The sequence below is a fragment of the Mya arenaria genome, chromosome 11 (genome assembly GCF_026914265.1).
Source record: "Mya arenaria isolate MELC-2E11 chromosome 11, ASM2691426v1".
Taxonomy (NCBI): Eukaryota; Metazoa; Mollusca; class Bivalvia; order Myida; family Myidae; genus Mya; species Mya arenaria.
In genome coordinates this window covers 1,315,680-1,335,580 of record NC_069132.1, presented here as the reverse complement: position 1 = coordinate 1,335,580, position 19,901 = coordinate 1,315,680, and the positions used below count along the sequence as shown (strand labels likewise).

The 19,901-nt window shown below is 35.1% G+C and overlaps 2 protein-coding genes across 4 annotated transcripts in view; one reads left to right on the top strand and one right to left on the bottom strand.

Moving 5' to 3' along the window:
• Positions 1-1,574: 1,574 nt before the first annotated feature.
• LOC128207471 (thioredoxin domain-containing protein 16-like) overlaps positions 1,575-19,901 on the bottom strand; it is a 38,983-nt gene continuing 20,656 nt past the window's right edge. For all 3 annotated transcript variants that reach the window (XM_052910414.1, XM_052910413.1, XM_052910412.1), the window contains exons 11-21: positions 19,516-19,717; positions 16,403-16,552; positions 15,870-16,098; positions 15,370-15,515; positions 15,019-15,103; positions 13,733-13,874; positions 13,208-13,371; positions 12,868-12,958; positions 7,138-7,231; positions 5,578-5,718; positions 1,575-3,409 (exon numbers count right to left, since the gene is read on the bottom strand). In XM_052910414.1, coding sequence (XP_052766374.1) covers positions 3,102-3,409; positions 5,578-5,718; positions 7,138-7,231; positions 12,868-12,958; positions 13,208-13,371; positions 13,733-13,874; positions 15,019-15,103; positions 15,370-15,515; positions 15,870-16,098; positions 16,403-16,552; positions 19,516-19,717 — 1,752 coding nt within the window. In that variant the 3' untranslated portion in view covers positions 1,575-3,101. The remainder of the gene's footprint in view (positions 3,410-5,577; positions 5,719-7,137; positions 7,232-12,867; positions 12,959-13,207; positions 13,372-13,732; positions 13,875-15,018; positions 15,104-15,369; positions 15,516-15,869; positions 16,099-16,402; positions 16,553-19,515; positions 19,718-19,901) is intronic.
• On the top strand, positions 8,446-11,531 carry LOC128207473 (uncharacterized). The gene is made up of 2 exons (XM_052910415.1): positions 8,446-8,772; positions 8,942-11,531. The coding sequence occupies exon 2, from the start codon at positions 8,969-8,971 to the stop codon at positions 11,087-11,089; it is 2,121 nt and encodes a 706-aa protein (XP_052766375.1). The 5' UTR covers positions 8,446-8,772; positions 8,942-8,968; the 3' UTR covers positions 11,090-11,531.

Below are 19,901 nucleotides of genomic sequence, written 5' to 3'. Positions count from 1 at the left end.
GAATTAAACAAAATTACAATAATTGACCTTGTGAACACAGTCAAGTCTTTATTTATAATCCAATGTTTGCCAAACTTATGCAGTAGCTAGATATTCATAAGAGCTCAGTTCCTCTGAAAAACCAGCCAGATCCATCTATTCATTACTGGATTTTGGCTCCTTAAAATTGGTAAAACTTTACAATGACCTTGTGAACACGTCTTAAGCTTCATTTATTATTCAGACCCATTCATGCGTGACAGGATATTGGGCCTTGGAATAGTCAAAATTGCAGAAATTAAACTTACCAGGTATGAACACCAGAAACTCTATTCATAATCTGATACAGTAGGTAGATATCCATTAGAGCTCGCTTCCTTTCAAAAATTTCATTTATTATATGATATTTGCCAAGCTTATAGACAGATTTTTCATGTCTTACGATCATTATACAGAAAGTGACCAGATAAAGGTAGCCATTAGAGCACAGGCCCTCATTGTCCCCTTTTTATATCGCCCTATACAGTTGGAAGTAATTCTATCGTCATGCCGTTGAATAGCCATTTGTAACCTAGTGCCACAGACTTTCAGGGCCTTCTCAAGGCAGTTTTAGCAAGCTAGCACTTGAGTTCCGAAAAATATTTTAACCTGGGTGGTTCAATGTAAAATGCAACTAAAAACATGACCCTGGCCACATGCATATTCGTCTGTAAAGTACCTTTGATATTGATATCATGCCTTTGTTTACCTTTGTTTCGGATCATTAAGTCTATGGCAAGTGTCTTAATTGTCTTATGTAATCATTGATATTCACCCTTGATTATCTGACATACTCAAGTGTGTAAAATAACAAAAGCATGTACCAGTTTGTCTGTGATAGTACCACAGAGCCTTTCATCTATGAATCTTGACCGACCTAATAAATATTTACCAAAACATTCATGCTTCTCTGATACACTTGGGACACAAGTACTGTGTTTTAATCCTTGGGGCTTTAGTCAACTGGCATGAAGTTTTAGAGACACATTTCAGGAAGATAGCGAGGTGAAATGAAAATCTGCATAGTGGAATACAACTTTCCGGATCAAAATTGAATGATTAAGCTAGTCTTAACTTTAAAGAAGGGCAGGCGGAGGTTGATCATAATTTCATCCAACACAAAAAACCTTTTTTTATATATATATATATATATTGCTGGTTTAAATCACATAAAAGACACATTAAACAAAGTTATTACACTCTTATGATGGACTATTTTGTTTTCTGAGTTATAATACGGCAAAATTGCACTAGGTGGATCACTGACAAACATAAAACATAAAACATATGCGATATATGTTACTTGCAGATGATGATGTGTACATAATAAAAAACATATCTCTAGTCATGTTCTATAAACAACAGCAGTTAACATGATTCTTCCCTTTCCCTGTTTATTCCTGGATGCTTTAGATATATATTCTGAGCTGACTATAGTCATACATCCATTTATGTTGTGTGTTCAATCAGCAATAATAGTATTTCTATAAATGCAAAATTAAGAAACATTGTTCTTATATTGATGACTTCTGTGAAATTGAGAACTGAACAGTAAGCTATGTTTACATTTATTGAAAATAAAGCATAATGCTCAGCACATAATGTAAGAAAATGATAAGCATGAAATGAACACATCATATAGCTTCAATAGATCACTTACAAATGATAGCACACTGTGAGAGTTTCAAAACGTAATAGATTTTCTTCATTAATCATTTCTGATAAACAAACAAAATGTTAAGCTCAGTAAATTCCTTGCGAATTATGTCCTATGGATTGCTAGAAAAATTTACAAGACATGACAGTTTTCGTTTATCAAGAAAAGGTTTTTGAAGTACATGTTTTGCATTTCTTAAGTATCTCTGTGTATATAGATATACATGTAATATGGAAACAATAAAGAAAACACAAATTCAATTAAATCTAACAGAAAATAAAATTTGTAAGACAGTAATAGGATTAAAGATATACTGTTAGAAACAACTTAATGTTATAGCAAGATTTTATGTGTATTGGGAAACGTTGCACAAACAAAAACATAATAGTAGAATTAGAACATGGCTGAACAGGGAACAGAGGTATTTGTTATACTAATTTAGTTTGATTGTGAAGATAGCTGTTAGCTGGTATGAATCACCTTGAGCACATTCTCTGGATGGGAACCAGTACTGTGTATTCTTTTTCAGCAGCCAAAAGGAAGGTTTCCATAGGTGGGCTCAAACTCATGACCACTTGGTTGAGAAGCAGACATTTTACCACTAAACCACTTATAAGTATTTAAACAAACTAATACATTATACTAATATTAAATTCTGTTCTGTTGTGTATGTGTGATTTTCCTTTTCTTGTACTAAAACACTTCATGTAAATATATCGAACCACAATATACACATATACAATAATGTATTAGAAAACTTTTGGCATATACAGAAGGAGACATGTAGTGCAAATAAATCAAAACTATGATATGGCATACCCCACCCCAAATCTGCTAGTGTCTATATGTACATTGTACTTTGGGTAGATTTGCAATGTGATTTTTACATTTTCTTTTTCTGTTAATTAATTCCTTTAAAATGATAGCAAAATAAGATGGGGTCACAGGCCTCCAAATATGTAATGTATATATTAAAATATAAAGTAAAGCTATATTTCTCAAAATAGATGTAAACATGTGTATGATTGAGATTCGTTTTTGATTCATGGCACCTATTGTTTTATTGTAAGAAAATAATGATACAAAAAGCAAATAAATATATCAATAACTGGAATGTCATAAATCAACAGCAGACTATATGTTGTAAATATGAATAAACTATATATAAAGTTTGATTTCAATACCCTTACTATTTGATCACACAATGTGATATTTTTTATTCTCAAAAAAATAACATGAAGTATGAAAGAAATACTCTAGACATATTGACTAAACTTACTGAAATTAAGCAATTTCTAGACTTTTTCCAATTTATACCTGATTCATAAATATCCCAAATATATTGATATTGAGTGATATTAATCATTTGGTGTAAAAAAGCATACATTTCATTAGTTTTGGCTTCCAACAAATATCATGTAAATATCTAAAGTTCTGACGGGTCATGCTTTCCTATAGTTTTGGTCTTCATCTCATTATTGTTTTCATCTACTCCTGTCCTCTCCCCACTATAACTATCATGTTCATCTGATTTCACACCCATCTTTTCTTCAGTCTCTTTCATGTGACCTTGATCTAGTCCATGACCTTGACCTTCCTTGTGGTGCCCGTGTCCATGGTTATAGAGGCGTGAACCCTGGAGTTCCAGAAGGTCACGTCTCGTGTCTGAGTCATCCTGGTCCTCCTGGAGCCTGCTTTGTTGATCCATCTTTTCTCCTGCATCGCTATATTCATCTGAAAATGGACAGTAAATAGAAATAGAAATACAGTATATCATTTAAATTATGTATTATGAGAAATTAGTACATGTACTGTCTTATGACAATTAAGTTAAATGAAGTCTTTCCCAAATTTGACATTTTAGGAACATATTGAATTCATGTGTTTGTCCACAGCTGTTAAACCTTTTTATTGGTTTAACAGTCAGGATTATTCAAATTAAACCCTTTCATTAGCCTAACAGTCAGGAAAATTTAAATCAAGGCGGCTCAGCATCAAGCCTCTTACACAACTAGCGTAAGAATCAGGGCTTCTAAAAATGTTTTTTTCTCGAAACCTGACTGTTACGTTGAATCTGACCAAAATTGTACACAACCACTGATCAAGAGTGGGAATATAGGAAATACTAGTTGTTTGATCGGTAACCCAAATATTCTTGGATATTTGAACATACTATAAAAGGTTATTCATATTGTGTGTAGTGTAGGTAAGATCAATGTCAAGGTTATTTTGGCTAAAAAAAAAAGAAGGAAAATGAGACCTTAATTTATAACATCAATGAAATAGCAAGCCTTAAGTATTTTCGATAAAGTGATACATATATATTGTGGTGACGTCATAACATTGTTTTACTGCTTTTAAAGAGAAAACACATGTTATAATTCTTATAAATATATTATCACATTTGTGTCCATTGTTTTTTTTTAAATATTAAACTTGTTGCATATAATGATAATGCTTAGTATCAATCTTTGCAACTTGTTTAAAACTTTCATTTAATATTTATATCTTATCCTCATAATATGGACACGAAACTTCATGATAGATTACTGGCACTAATTGCAATTGGTTCAAGTTCTTGGCTCAAATTCAGTTATTGTTGCTAAAAGTACATGAAATGTATAAGGTCAATAAAGCCAGTAAGAATTGGCATGTCTTCACTACTAAATGTAAAAAGCTTGGACACGAGCATGTGTACTCTGAACTTTAAATGTCTTGTGTGACCTTGACCTTTGAGGTATGGACCCGGGTCAAGGTCACTGCACATGGTCTCCATGAGGACAACATTTGTACCAAGTAATATGGTAATCCATCAATGCATAAGTAAGTTATAGCCCGGACACGAAATGTTACAGCCAGACAGACGGACGGACGGACGGACTGACAGACGGACTGACAGATGGACGAAGTGCATACCTATAATCCCCTCCCAACTCCATAGCCGGGGATTAAAAATGGCTAAAATTGGTCCAAAAATTGTTGTTTTTTTTCAATTTCAGTCCAAAATGGTAGTCAGTAATAAAATAGAAATTGTAATACACAAACAGTGTTTGTGTCATACCTTATCCTTAATTCTAGCGGACATCCTTGAGAGCAATAACATCTGTGTTAATTGACTTCGCTGTTTTATTACATCAAAGTGATGTCAGATTTGCTGACTCTTTCTAATGTAAACAATTGTCACACTTTTGCAACAAAGAGCCATAATCATTATAATATAAATGCATTTGTCATTGTTTATCAGCGAAAGCATTAAAATTACAAATTAATTAACCTATTCATGCCCTAATTCTTTAGGGTATCAACAGCGACAGGCTTGATTAACTACAGAGTCGGAACACTGAGTGCCCCACTTCAGTCATTTTAAGAAAATATAATGAAGAAATCATTGTGGTTGCCTCATTATGAATATAGAATATAGATATATTTGTTACTTAAAGATAAACAGTGGAATGTTTATCCACTGTAGTCGCATTATGCAAATAAACTAAAGACTTTTATAAAGTAATTTGAACACAAACGTATTCCTCATTACATGATCAAAAGATTAATTCAATCATACATATATACAAAGATAACATAATAGGTTTGAATGTGACACTTTGTCGTCTGACCACTTTCTACCGAACGCAATTACTTCGATCCCAGCGTAACTTGTTCGAAACGCCATAGAATTTTTTTGAGAATCTCATTTAAAATTTATTCTGTATCAATTACTTTTTAAATCAGCTATGATGGCTCTAAAGCGCCACTTAACAATTGCCACACCCCAAAAATTATTTACAGAATACACATCGCGAAAATGTCTGACAGACATTCAAAATTTTAAGAGGCCCTGGTAAGAATGCAGGCATTTTTTACCAAACCAATAACTGCCACCCTATACTCTCCACTTCACGTACCCATGGGTATCTCATCAGGGACTGGTTGATTCTTGACAACCACCTTCTGCTTGCGTCTGTCACGCTCTGCCTCCCACTCCATAATCTTCAGGAAGTTGTAGCCCTTGATTTTAGGGGTCCAGTCTCCCGAAGTCAGCTTCACTGTAAGTATCAGGTAAAATTAATAGTATTTTTTGCCTAATTTAGGAAAATAATTGAATTTAAAAGTAATATTCTATGTGAGAACTTGTAAAACCATGTTATTTAAATAAAAGTTTGAACTCTTAAAACTGATCTTATTATTCAATCAACAATAAAAGTGAGAGGTCTTATACAATTATAAATATTGAACTCAGAAAGAAATATAATTAAACAAAAGCTGTCGCTCGACTATACGTCACTTTGTCTTAGAAATGAATACAATAATGATGTAATATGTGCCTTTCAAAGGCAATAGTGAAAAAGACAAACTAAAAAGAAAACAAGAAATGCCGCAATGCACTGAAACCAGGTATTCAATAACTGACAGAAGAACTTCAGCCTTTGTTGTGAAATTCAGTATAAACTTTTTTCTATCAGCATTAACACTGTCCTTGACCTTTACCCTAGGGGCCCCAAATGCAGCTCAATGTTAAGCCTCCATAAAAACTTTCTACATACCAAGTTAGGTCACAATATGTCAACCCTAACTAAAGTTATTCAGTACCAAACGGTTTTCCATTTTTAGTCACAGTGACCTAGACCTTGACCCTAGGGGCCTCAAACACAATCCCATGAAAAGCCTCTATAAACTCTTCCTATATACAAAGCATGGTTGCAATATGTCAACCCTAACTAAAGTTATTCAGTACAAACTATTTTTCTATTTTTAGTAACAGTGACCTTCACCTTAGGGGCCCGAAATAAAATCCCAAGAAACGTCTAAATAAAATCTTCCTATATAAGTTTGGTCACCATTTGTTAAACTTAACTAAAATCATTCTTTACAATAGTTGAGTTTGACACAGCCCTCATGCCGTCCCACCCCAACACCGGCATACATCATTCTAATAACCAGGTTTCACTTTGGTTAAAAGTATAAAAAATGTGCCTGTCTAAAGCAATAAGAAAAAGTCACTCAAGGGCCATAATTTTTATTTAGAGTAAATATGGAGTTACGTTACCTAATTGTGTAACTACTGTAGTTAACAACTGTGTGAAGTATTTTATCAATTGAATACAGGGTATAAAAGTAATTAGTGAAAATCCCAACTTGCCCTAAAAATTAAACCTAAGTTCCTAAGTCAATCAGGGGCCACAATTTGTATTAAGGATATGTAACCTCAATGTGTGATGGTCCTGAACAACTGTGTGAAGTAATAATTGAATAAAATGAAGAGTTTTGGAGATATAAGTGAAAATTCCAACCAGCCCTAAAACTTGAACCGGACGCCAACGCCAACATCAACACAAGTAGTAAAGCCTCCTTATTTTTCGATTAGTCGAGCTAAAAATTCATCCTTGTTCTTATCACGTTGACACTTTAGAAACACTTTTTAGGTGACCTATTCTCAATAGTCTACAATGTTTGGAGATGTTGACCTTCCGAGGGTATGTTGCCCTGGGTAACCCCCTCCAGCCACTGAGTAAGGACAGGCAGCCCAACCTCCGGCTCTCCATAGTTGAACACTTCACCCTGGAATATATGTGTAGAAAAGGTATTTGAGACCAAAGCCTGCATTCTTATTATTTATTATGGTTTCAATATCATGGAAGAAGAGAAAACCTTTTGGCTATCTGAATGGATTTATATTATAACTGTTAAATTTTGTGAGAACATGGTTTTTAGTCTTGGATATTTCCTGAAATAAAGTTTTGTTCACTTGCATCATCAACTAGTACAAGTTCCTACCTCACTTGACCTATTGACAATCATGTTTTTTCACTGTAATTATTCCTCAGGGTTTAACTATGAACAAATTCTTTATCTAACTCTTTATAATCAAAGAGTTATTTATATAGAGGAATCATATTTTATTTATTTCTTTTTTTGCTCTTAATGTCTCAGCATTTGGCTAAATTAGATAGAATCAAATGTAAAAGATGTATGGAATCTTAGGAGGAATCACAACTGCTAATGCAATGGACATGGCGTACTCCTGACTTTGGTCATTAACAAGTTGATTTAACTGTGGAATCTTTTAAATGCCAATTATGCTATTTGATACTTAAAACACAATATACTGCACTTCTAAATAAGATCTAATTGGTTTGTACTTGATCATTTAATAGTTTGCTATAAGGTACCTAAATTAAGAAATAAACTGGAAATCCCTGTGACTAAATATACAGCAACCTGAATGAAGTTTTGAAATATAAACACATTTGGCAGCATTCCATGATATAGAATTAATCATTAATAGACTTTTGAAAAAGAAATTAAAGGCTTAACTCATTCAGTAAGACAATCGTTCATGCCATTATTACTCTCAAACAATGCATGGAATGTTATACAATCTAAAAAGATTAAACTTTTTTTTGAACGTTTTACTGCTTTTATTTTTTAAATTTTACTTCAGTTTTATTTTCCATGAATTTGGGTCAAGCAAAGTGAAATAGCAATAAACCTTCGGGTCAAGCAAAGTGAAAAAGCGATAAACCTTCGGGTCAAGCAAAGTGAAATAGCGATACACCTAACAATCATAATTTTATGTTCTGCAATATTAAACTGATTATTTTAAAGGTTATCAATGTAAGCAATGTAATTTATGATTGCATACCCCTTTAAAGTATGCAGTATCACTATGAATCACAAATCTGACCTATTTTACCTTTTGTTATCAAACACAACGTAGCTGTTTGTGATTGGTTCAAAATGAAATGATTTTTCTAAATATTCTGGTTTCCCACAGACCAACTTTAAGATCACAGCAAAAATGTTGTAAAACTCTTAGTAAAGCAGTATTTATAGCATAGTTTCTTCAAATGTTCGAATGTTTGTACACAAGTGCACTAAATTGGGTCAATTGCTATTGGCGACCCGGCTGGTATATAAAGCTTGCAGACATATTGATCCCCGCAGTTCAGTATGATTGGAGCTCCGTTAACCTTGCAAAGTTTTAATGGGAAGGGAGTGGCGGGCTTTAAATTGAGAAGGCTTTGGAGCAAAGTGTTTGAAAACGGATAAAACTCGCATAAAACACTGAAGAAATCACACTATCATTAAACAAATTAAAGGTAACCAAATATGTTAAATGACCTTGATAAAATATTTGATAATTTGATAAAATATATGGCAATTTATCACTAATTAAGTTATGTTTGATACACTTGTTATAAATTTTTATTGTTCATTTTTAAATTTTCCAAAACTACATTACCAGGGTTAATTTCTGAATTGTTTTAGGTTACAACAGAGTACACAATATTTAACATGTCGGAACCTTTTTCAACATATGTATCCCTGATACTTGATCAACTGCTAAATGATCTTGGATATAGTGAACAACACATACAAGAAAGAATACATGATATGGACAAATCATCCATTGCACGCTCATTATCTGCACAAAAAATACAGAAACGAGATGACATTGACAGGATATTCGTTGGAAGTCAAAGAGAAGGCATTGGATTTACCTTTGTTAGTGATCTTGATGTTATACAGATTTATCACTTTGTTCAATGCTTAGAAAATATTGAAGTAAAAGATGAAAACAAGATAGCCTTTTACAGAGAAACCCAATCTTGCTCTCCCGGACACTATTTGCTTCAGCTGGTACACAAAGGATCAAACAATAAAAACTTTCAATTTCTGGAACATGCTATCATTAAGAGAAATGGTAGAATATACCTATCATCTGACTTATTCATGGAAGAAAATGATGACATGTTTGCCAAGGCTGAAGGTCACATAGGGCGAAATACAGTTTACCTGGACAGAAAAGGACCATCACTACCAAAATTTGTTACTCAAAGCCATATTGAAAAGATCCTTTTTAAAATGATGTCAATGCCTGCTGACGCAGATCACACAATTGATTATGTACGTGGCTTTCCATGCTCTGCATATAACCTGCTAAAATCATGGGAGAGCAGAAAAAGGGAACATGAGTGGCCCTCTTTAGCAATTATCAAACATGTTCCATCCTTGCCCTGCTTTCTAGTTCCAGTAGGGCAGAAAAGAACCAAAAATCAAGACATACAATGGCGTGTTTGTTTCACATTGGGAGAACTCACCTTAGTTAGATCTTTCAATAATACACATACTAAGACTTATGTTGTCTTGAAACAAATAGGAAAACAGATTCTCAAGCCTATTAGTCAGCAGATTACATCATTTGTGATGAAAAACATTGTGCTATGGGAAGCAGAAAAAAGACCACTGGAACAATTCAAGCCAAAGTTTCTTTGCACAAGAATCAAAGATGCTCTTCTATTCTTAAAGACATGCATACAGGAAAACAGACTTCCTTACTATATGCTACCAGACAGGAACTTGCTACCCATTAAATTTTCAAAAAAAGATCAAGGCCACCTCATCACACAGATTGACATGTTGCTTGAAAAAGGGGAAGAAAATTTTATGGAAAATCTACAACTACTAGACGAAGGAAGGGCTCCAGAGAATATAACAAATCTCAAAAAGAAGCTGACATTGGGACATGTGTACACACGGTTGCAAATATGCAAATATAGTGTTTTTACCACACAACAACTTACAAACTACTTTGTACAAATGTTCAACTTGAAGAACTCTGCATTTGCCTTTCTGTACAATTTTTGCCCAATGAGCATTCCAACCTTTTGGAAATATGGAAAGCAAAAAAAAGACAATTGTAACACTGTCAAGTTTGGATCAAACCTCCATTTACGGTATACAAACACAACTCAACTCAAAACAAATGGCATTGACAACCAAGAAATAATCGAAGAGAAAACTCCAACCATGGTCAGGTCTGAGAGCAGTGAAGACAGTGGCATTAAGAGAGACATGGACAACTCCAATGATGAAATAATAACAGAAGCTTATGAACCACAATACTGTACAACTAAACAGCATGAAGACCAAAACACAGATGCAAGCAACTGTCTTCATGATCAAAGCCAGAGAAAACCTTTATGGTCACCAAAAAGGAAGAAGACAATGAAAGGAAAAAGTCAAAGGAGGCCAAGAAAATTACCAAAAGACAGTAAAAACAAGGCTGTTCTGCAAGGCAATAGTGACACTTGCTGTGAGCCTCAGAACCAGGAAAGCAGCATATACAGTTTACTGTATGACCTTCTGATGGCACTATTTCATATTCTATCCGTTGTTTATACATTTCATCTTCATAACACAAACATTCTTATAATCTTCAGCAACCCTACAAAGAATAAGTCATTTGTTTTCCTTGTTATGTGGCTGTGCACAATTGTGACTGAGACCTTGAACACTGTCTGTACATACTGGTATGGAGAACCACTCTCTGAAACTATAGGCACATCAAACAAAAGTAAGCAGACATTGCCGTTAAGACACATGAGGAGAGGAAGAAAAGGCAGGCACCATTAGCTTCATCAGAACACCACAATGATGTCATCAATGATTATGCTATTGACTGCTTTAAGTGATTCTGTATTTTTCTGTTAAGAACCATAGATAAATTGTTGTATTTTACACAATTTGACATTTTGTACATGTATGTGTAAAAGATTACAAAGCTGTTTAGTGTGCCATATTTCCATTGCAAAGAAGAATAAAATTTGGAGCTTGTGTATGCCAACCAACATTACGAAATTAATTCTGAAAAAAATACACAATTTTTTTAATTTTTACCTCATTTCACACTTTGAAGCTACATTGTTCTATTAAAGTCATAACAAACATTCTGTTTTAAAACAGTGACAAGTAAAAATCTAAGTCATAAGGATGATCATAATGTCATATACAGTTGGTCCAATGTAACATTTCTAATACCAATGTCGAATACATCTAAATTAAATGTACCCATCTTGCTGATTTTTTTTGCATCAGCAAGCTCTATGTTTGAGTTCAATTTAGCCCATGAATGTAAACAAGCAGAATGTATTCTTTAACCTTTCCAAATTGTTCATAATATTCAAAGGCCAATGGATGACCCAGAGTGTGTTACACATTCTTCAGCAAATATAAAATATGCCAAGCCAATTTATTCAGCTTGCCTAAACTGGCATTTAAAGGCCCAGTCACACATAGCTTACGACCTACTCAACACCTCTGATGCACCAATGACAACCTCTGGCGCCCCAAACCCATAAAATGCTATGTAAATTAAGTTGGTGTATGGTTGGCTATTGGTCATGTGACCAGTTAGAGTTTGTAGTCCGATCCATCAGCCACTGCTCCTATGACAGTTGGCAACAAGTAGGTAACCAATCGGCAACAATAAGACACCCTGTTCACGGTTATTTTAAGGACAGCCCAGATAAATATCTCATTATTCAAAAAGCTATTGAAGGAGAAAGATACAGCATGGATATGCCACTACCCCAGCTCGAAAAGCTATGTTACTCCTTGGGCTTTGACTTCCTTTCGGAACGTTTTAACTCATCTTCCTCAACTAGGGTCTCTGTCATTTGGTTTGGCATGATATCTTGTTGTGGTGGTAGCGAAGGTGGTGACATCGGCAGAGGTTTCTTCCATCCTGCTGCATATTGTGCAGGCCAGCACACATTCACTCTCAGGGGGCCCTTGCCTTACTAGTCTTTAAATTTTGTATAATCTTCACTCTGCATATGAATGATAGCTGATTATTGTGTACACGCACATTTATGTCATATTTGAGAATTTTGGAGATCATTTCTCAAATGGTCGGCAAGCAGCAACCATTTGAAACCAAATGCCAAGAGGTCAGAGTTCAGTTGTTGACAAAAAATAATTCAGTGACTGCCATCAACCAGTCAGCATATGAAAACAACATAAAACCTTTAAGAGACCGCTATAATTGGTAATGAGTTGGTCTTAGGATATGTGTGACTGGGGCTTTATTCATATTTACAAGTTTAATATCAGCAACTATCATTAAATGAGTGTATGCATTATGAGGTAAAGTTATTAAGCTACTACAGTATATGCCTATACTATCAATTTACCAATAGTACATCTGAGACATTTAATACTGACTGTTCAGTAATTTGGCAATATTTTACCCCAATACTGGCCAGACCATAAGCACACACGAGGCATTATCTATAGTGACATGCCCTGATCTCATGAAGGCTATGACATTATCTCTACTTATTAAATAAACCAACCCAGACAAGCTCAAAGGTTGGTTTGCTTGTATAATAATGATTGAGACAGTGACCGACCTTGTTCAGGTTTACAAGGCTGATGTGGGGCAGGCTGGTATCCATTGTGTACTTCTTCAAAACCTTATATCCTACACTAGAACTGTCAGACCTGTGAACAAAATACATATATGTTACTCAATGTCTCCAGACTGACATATAAAAACATTGAGTTTCATAGGACAGTGCAAATGAAATATATCTGATATGTAGCTTTTATTATTCTGAAGAAATAAATACATTTCCGGCTTTTTTTATCATATGGTAGCGGAATTCAACATGATAATAATTGTGTACAAAGTTCAAATGAAAATATCAAAAACAGCAAAGATATATCAATAATAAGCCATTAAAAACATACACAGGCATCATGTTGAAGGATATGTTGTTGAAATGTTGGGTCTTCACAAGCTCGCGCACAATGTCTGCTGACTCTTGTGACTTGTCAGAATTGTCGGTAAACACAATCAGGAGACTGGAGAAGTGCTGTCGGATTTCTGGGAACATAAGTGGTGTCAGTATGCCCTGGAAAATAGTAGTTAGTAAACCTTCAATAGAATTCAATGTAAACCAACCGTAGTATTCCTTCCAACCTCCATTATACAGAACGGTTTATGTTTCAACCGCATAAAGCTGAGGATTGCAGGAGCTAAGATGATTGACATTGATAAGTTGAATTTACAAGTAACTCAATTAATTGTACGTACATCAACAATATTCAAATGTTCAAGCACTGCAGTTTACCTGTATTTCCATAATGCCAAAAAAACATTAAAATTAAACAACAGATTTGAAATATACTAATGATAGATATACGGCTTTCCAAAATCTTCAAACTCTTTGCATTGTAACCTTTTTTAAATTTTTGGTTGATTAAATCTTGTACCAGTTTAGGTAGTTTGTTGTCTGTGATAAAAGTGTGGAGGTTATCCAAGTGGAATTTTCCTTGAAATGTGACCACAGGCTGGATACTGTCATCATACTTGGAGAGAAACACTGCAGGGAGTGCAGTCTTGAACTGCTTGGCACTGTGAATACATGTACAATATTATAAATTAAGACTTTCTCTAAATTCAGTAAAACTGCGATCACTCGAGGATGCCGTGGCCTGAGCTAAAACCTCGAGTGATCCTCGACTTTCCATTTTAGTCTGTAATGAACTGTCTTGTAATGTATTTTTGATGTTTGAAGATGTCATACTGGTTGTTTACTTTGTTACTGATTATGTATTGCATTGTGGAAATCGCTCATATGTTCAAAGGCTGTCAAAAACCAATAAATGAATGAATAGAAAAGTTTAATTTGACAAACAATCAACATTGGAATATGACAGTGCATATTATGGCTCTATTCAGATTTAAGTTTCGCAAACTCAAGGATGGATAATTGGCACATCTTGTTTGTCACGCGGAACTGTTGAATCATAAGAAGGAATTCTTTTCAGAGATTTCAATGTAAGATAGTTATGGTAGTGCTTTATTAATTTGTTAATAACTCATTTAAATTTTAATTATCTTCTCAAATGCCCTTATCAAGTAATAGCTATCATGCTAAAACAGTGATAATCGTCTTTTCACACCTTATCAGTTTCCTTTCAACTGTCATTGCAATTTTAACAATTGCGTAAATTTTAACACCTGGCCATTGTTTATTTTGAAATATGATTTCGGGAGAATGTGTGAAATTATGAACTGGAGGTAATGATAAGGTTTATGTGCATGATTTGTGTATTGGTGACCAGCAGTGGTGCTCCACTCCTCGACTTATTTTGGTTTGGATCCAGATTTATATCAAAATCGAAGGAATAAATGTCGGGACTGTGCTTCGGCCTCGACTGACCGGCAGTTCTCGAACGACCGCCTGTTCGAACGACCGTAGTTCTACTGTAGTGATAACATGGATATCCGGACTGTAATGATATCATGGATATCAAGATAAAACACTATTCAGTATAGTTATAATTATCATGTCATTTGGAGTTTGTCAAGCTGTTTTAATTGCTTTTTAAAGGAGAAAATATTTTCAGCAAAAAGAAAGCATCAAACATAATTATTGAAATGAGGTTACAGAAATTCAGATTAAAGTCTAGACATGTTTTGGCTTACTATCAGATATGATAAAAACTTTGTTATTGAAATGTTTACAACAGTTATAACCATGTCAGACACTCACATTACATCAACCTCCTTGATGTCTGAGTAGACAAACATAATCCTCTCCCTTGACTGTTCTGCAAGTGTCTTGAATATTTCCATCTCTAGAAAGGTAACAAGTGTCTTTAAATTTAAAATACCTTCGTACACGTATATCATATAATCTACAAGGTAGTCTTTAACTGCCGAGTTTAAAACTACAACTGAATACTGATATGTAAATATATGGTTTAAATTACTTTTTATAATATCATAAATATTTTATTTAAGACTTTTGTCTTTTCTACAAGTAAAAACAACAGACTTCTGCATCAAACTGGTATTGAATAAAGAAAAGAGAACAGCAAGAAGAACAATCAGCACAGCCCACCTTTTTTATTTTTATCTGAGAAGATTCCAGTGACGGTGATGTTGGTGACGCCTTTTAAGTTGGTTTCCACGGTAACACCTCGACCAATGAGATACTCCATCAGTACGCTGCCATCTTGCACATACACAGGAGGCGATAACTCTAACCTGTGTAATGGCCAGAGTTACTTCCAAAATGAGTTATTTTCTCAAATACTTTGAAACAAAAAGACAAGCAGTTTTCAATTATAGTAAAAACAATGCATACAATGGTCATTAAATGTATTGAGTACAGAAATTTAGAATCCTATATGCATCAGATTGAACATTAAAGTAATGAATTTAACAAGAAACTTAATGTCATTACTTATTTGTAGGTTTAAATGTTCTCAAAATATGACTGTTTGATTTTTCAAAAGGACTACCAACAATTGATTAAATAGCTGATATTGGCTTCTAATTTATTTTGCTACCAAATCCTAATGTCAACAACAGCTTTGTTTAACTAACAGATCAACTCACAGTTTCATGGTTGTAAACATGGCTTGAACATCCTGCGGCCCTGAATAGTCCCAAGCCTTTTTCCCCAAACGATAGATGCGGAGAATTGGGTAGATGTTTATATCCTCCCGACCGCACACGTCTGTCCAGTCATAACAGTTCACACGGGCAATGCTCAGTGTTGTCTGCTCACTCAATTTCTCCACTGACTCACCAAACATACGAAGGTTGGCCATGCTTATAGAATCAACTGAAATGTTACGAAACAATGATTTTGGGGAAACACCATTGAAAACATTTACATACATTTATACTGAATAAATTTCTGGTGTTAACTGTATATGGAACATAATACACCAGCACGGACCTATAGGACTGTGAAAACTTAAATAGAACAACTCCATTTCTTATTGAATTTGTCTATTTATGCACTCACAAGTAGAAAACAAAATGAAATGGTCAAATTTGAGGTATTGTTAAACAGATGTGTGTGTTTACAGTCAGACACAAACTTATCTTCACCAAATAAAACAACAAGGACTACCCGGTCTTACAAGGGAAGTAGAAGAGGACAAGAGTGATGGTTCCCTTCCCGACAACTGAGGGGAATGTCTTGTCAGTAAGGGCTGGGACACGATCCAGGGTCATGGGTAACCTCTTGGTCTTTAACACAGCCTCTGCTACTCTATCATCCTGATTCTCAACTGAAAACAATTATAAGTTGTATGTTATTAGGGATTCTGGTCACAGTTTAATGCAGCTTCTTAAGGTTAACAGGCTTAATAACTTATTTCAATTGGCCAAATAAAAACTTTAGTAATAAGTTTCAATAATATGGGGCCTGAAACTAGCATGTATTGATAATATGGGACCTGAAACTAGCATGTATTGATAATATGGGACCTGAAACTAGCATGTATTGATAATATGGGGCCTGAAACTAGCACGTATTGATAATATGAGGCCTGAAACTAGCACGTATTGATAATATGGGGCCTGAAACTAGCACGTACTGATAATATGGGCCTGAAACTAGCATGTACTGATAATATGGGGCCTGAAACTAGCATGTACTGATAATATGGGGCCTGAAACTAGCATGTACTGATAATATGGGGCCTGAAACTGGCATGTACTGATAATATGGGGCCTGAAACTGGCATGTATTGATAATATGGGGCCTGAAACTGGCATGTATTGATAATATGGGGCCTGAAACTGGCATGTATTGATAATATGGGGCCTGAAACTGGCATGTATTGATAATATGGGGCCTGAAACTGGCATGTATTGATAATATGGGGCCTGAAACTGGCATGTATTGATAATATGGGGCCTGAAACTGGCATGTATTGATAATATGGGGCCTGAAACTGGCATGTATTGATAATATGGGGCCTGAAACTGGCATGTATTGATAATATGGGGCCTGAAACTAGCATGTATTGATAATATGGGGCCTGAAACTAGCACGTATTGATAATATGGGGCCTGAAACTAGCACGTACTGATAATATGGGCCTGAAACTAGCACGTACTGATAATATGGGGCCTGAAACTAGCACGTACTGATAATATGAGGCCTGAAACTAGCATGTACTGATAATATGGGGCCTGAAACTGGAATGTATTGATAATATGGGGCCTGAAACTGGCATGTATTGATAATATGGGGCCTGAAACTGGCATGTATTAATAATATGGGGCCTGAAACTGGCATGTATTGATAATATGGGGCCTGAAACTGGCATGTATTGATAATATGGGGCCTGAAACTGGCATGTATTGATAATATGAGGCCTGAAACTAGCATGTATTGATAATATGGGGCCTGAAACTGGCATGTATTGATAATATGGGGCCTGAAACTAGCATGTATTGATAATATGGGGCCTGAAACTAGCATGTATTGATAATATGAGGCCTGAAACTAGCATGTATTGATAATATGGGGCCTGAAACTGGCATGTATTGATAATATGGGGCCTGAAACTGGCATGTATTGATAATATGGGGCCTGAAACTGGCATGTATTGATAATATGGGGCCTGAAACTGGCACGTATTGATAATAGGGGGCCTGAAACTGGCACGTATTGATAATAGGGGGCCTGAAACTGGCACGTATTGATAATATGGGGCCTGAAACTAGCACGTATTGATAATAGGGGGCCTGAAACTAGCATGTATTGATAATATGAGGCCTGAAACTAGCATGTATTGAATATATGAGGCCTGAAACTAGCATGTATTGATAATATGGGGCCTGAAACTAGCATGTATTGATAATATGGGGCCTGAAACTAGCATGTATTGATAATATGGGGCCTGAAACTGGCATGTATTGATAATATGAGGCCTGAAACTGGCATGTATTGATAATATGAGGCCTGAAACTGGCATGTATTGATAATATGAGGCCTGAAACTGGCATGTATTGATAATATGAGGCCTGAAACTGGCATGTATTGATAATATGAGGCCTGAAACTGGCATGTATTGATAATATGAGGCCTGAAACTGGCATGTATTGATAATATGAGGCCTGAAACTGGCATGTATTGATAATATGAGGCCTGAAACTGGCATGTATTGATAATATGGGGCCTGAAACTGGCATATATTGATAATATGAGGCCTGAAACTGGCATGTATTGATAATATGAGGCCTGAAACTGGCATGTATTGATAATATGAGGCCTGAAACTGGCATGTATTGATAATATGAGGCCTGAAACTAGCATGTATTGATAATATGGGGCCTGAAACTAGCATGTATTGATAATATGGGGCCTGAAACTAGCATGTATTGATAATATGGGGCCTGAAACTAGCATGTATTGATAATATGGGGCCTGAAACTAGCATGTATTGATATTATGGGACCTGAAACTAGCATGTATTGCATGTAATAACGATGATGCATCTCTGTTTCAGACAATTATTCTCTTTACTTAATTATCAGACATAAATATTAACATTCCTTTTGCGCTGCCTTATATGAATGCATATCCTTAAATTACATTCATATTCCGCAAAATCTTTGGAAAACCTCAAATACTTAAAAATGACGCTTGTGATTGGTCAAATTATGTTTTATTGCAGTAAAATGACATTGAAAATGACATTGACATCATTTAACTATGTTCAACTATCTTGGAACGGTCATATTCAACATTGTTGTGGGATTATTGCAGAAAAACTTTGCAAATAATGAGTCTAAAAATAAACATTGAATATTTTAGAAATGCATTTCACCGTGTAAGAAAACATTTTGTCAGAACATGGATAATCATTCAGTCTTCACTAGCCGTGCACTAAACCAGTTTTCATACACCCATAAAGTATGAAGACACAAGGGAATCTTTGACCGTAGTAAGTGGATATCTTAAAATTTCCAGCAGTGTCCAACATTTTGCTTATAACTGCAACAACAACTTAACTATGTACATGTATATCTGACCCTAGATTGTTCCTAAAGGCCCAAATGCAATCCTTCCATCCAAAATCTTATATCTATCAGAACAATGATAGAGATTGCAATAAGATTATATTTTTTTGACATCTAAGAACTTTCTTCTCAACATATTGGCAACATACTACTTGACACTAATATAATTTTACTTTAGGACTATAATCTGGGCCCCACGATTCCAACCCCTTCTCACCTTCTTCAACACCAAGATCTGGGGGACGGTCATCCATCTCCTCCATATCATCATCATACATTGCTGGTTCCCCCTCCTCGTGGTCACTTTCAGGATGGTCATCATGTAGGTCTGGGTACATTGGCTCCCCGCCTAATTCATTCTCCAGGAAACCAGCTATGTTGTCAGTTGTGAACGTCTCTGGAAGAAACTTCTCTGGCATCTGTAAGCAATAAAGCATGGATATTGTAACCATCCTACTGCGCAATTCAATTTTTTTGAATACATTTTATTTGAAGAATATGATATTGGTTGTTTCTAATGTTGAAACACTATGAATTTCACTGAGTAAGCACCATCATTTACTTTTCTATAGTGGCAAGGCCTTAAACAGTGAGTTGATTAAC

What these genes read in the sequence shown, in the direction of transcription:
- LOC128207473 (XM_052910415.1), top strand. Translation starts at nt 8,969, where the DNA reads ATGTCGGAACCTTTTTCAACATATGTATCCCTGATACTTGATCAACTG.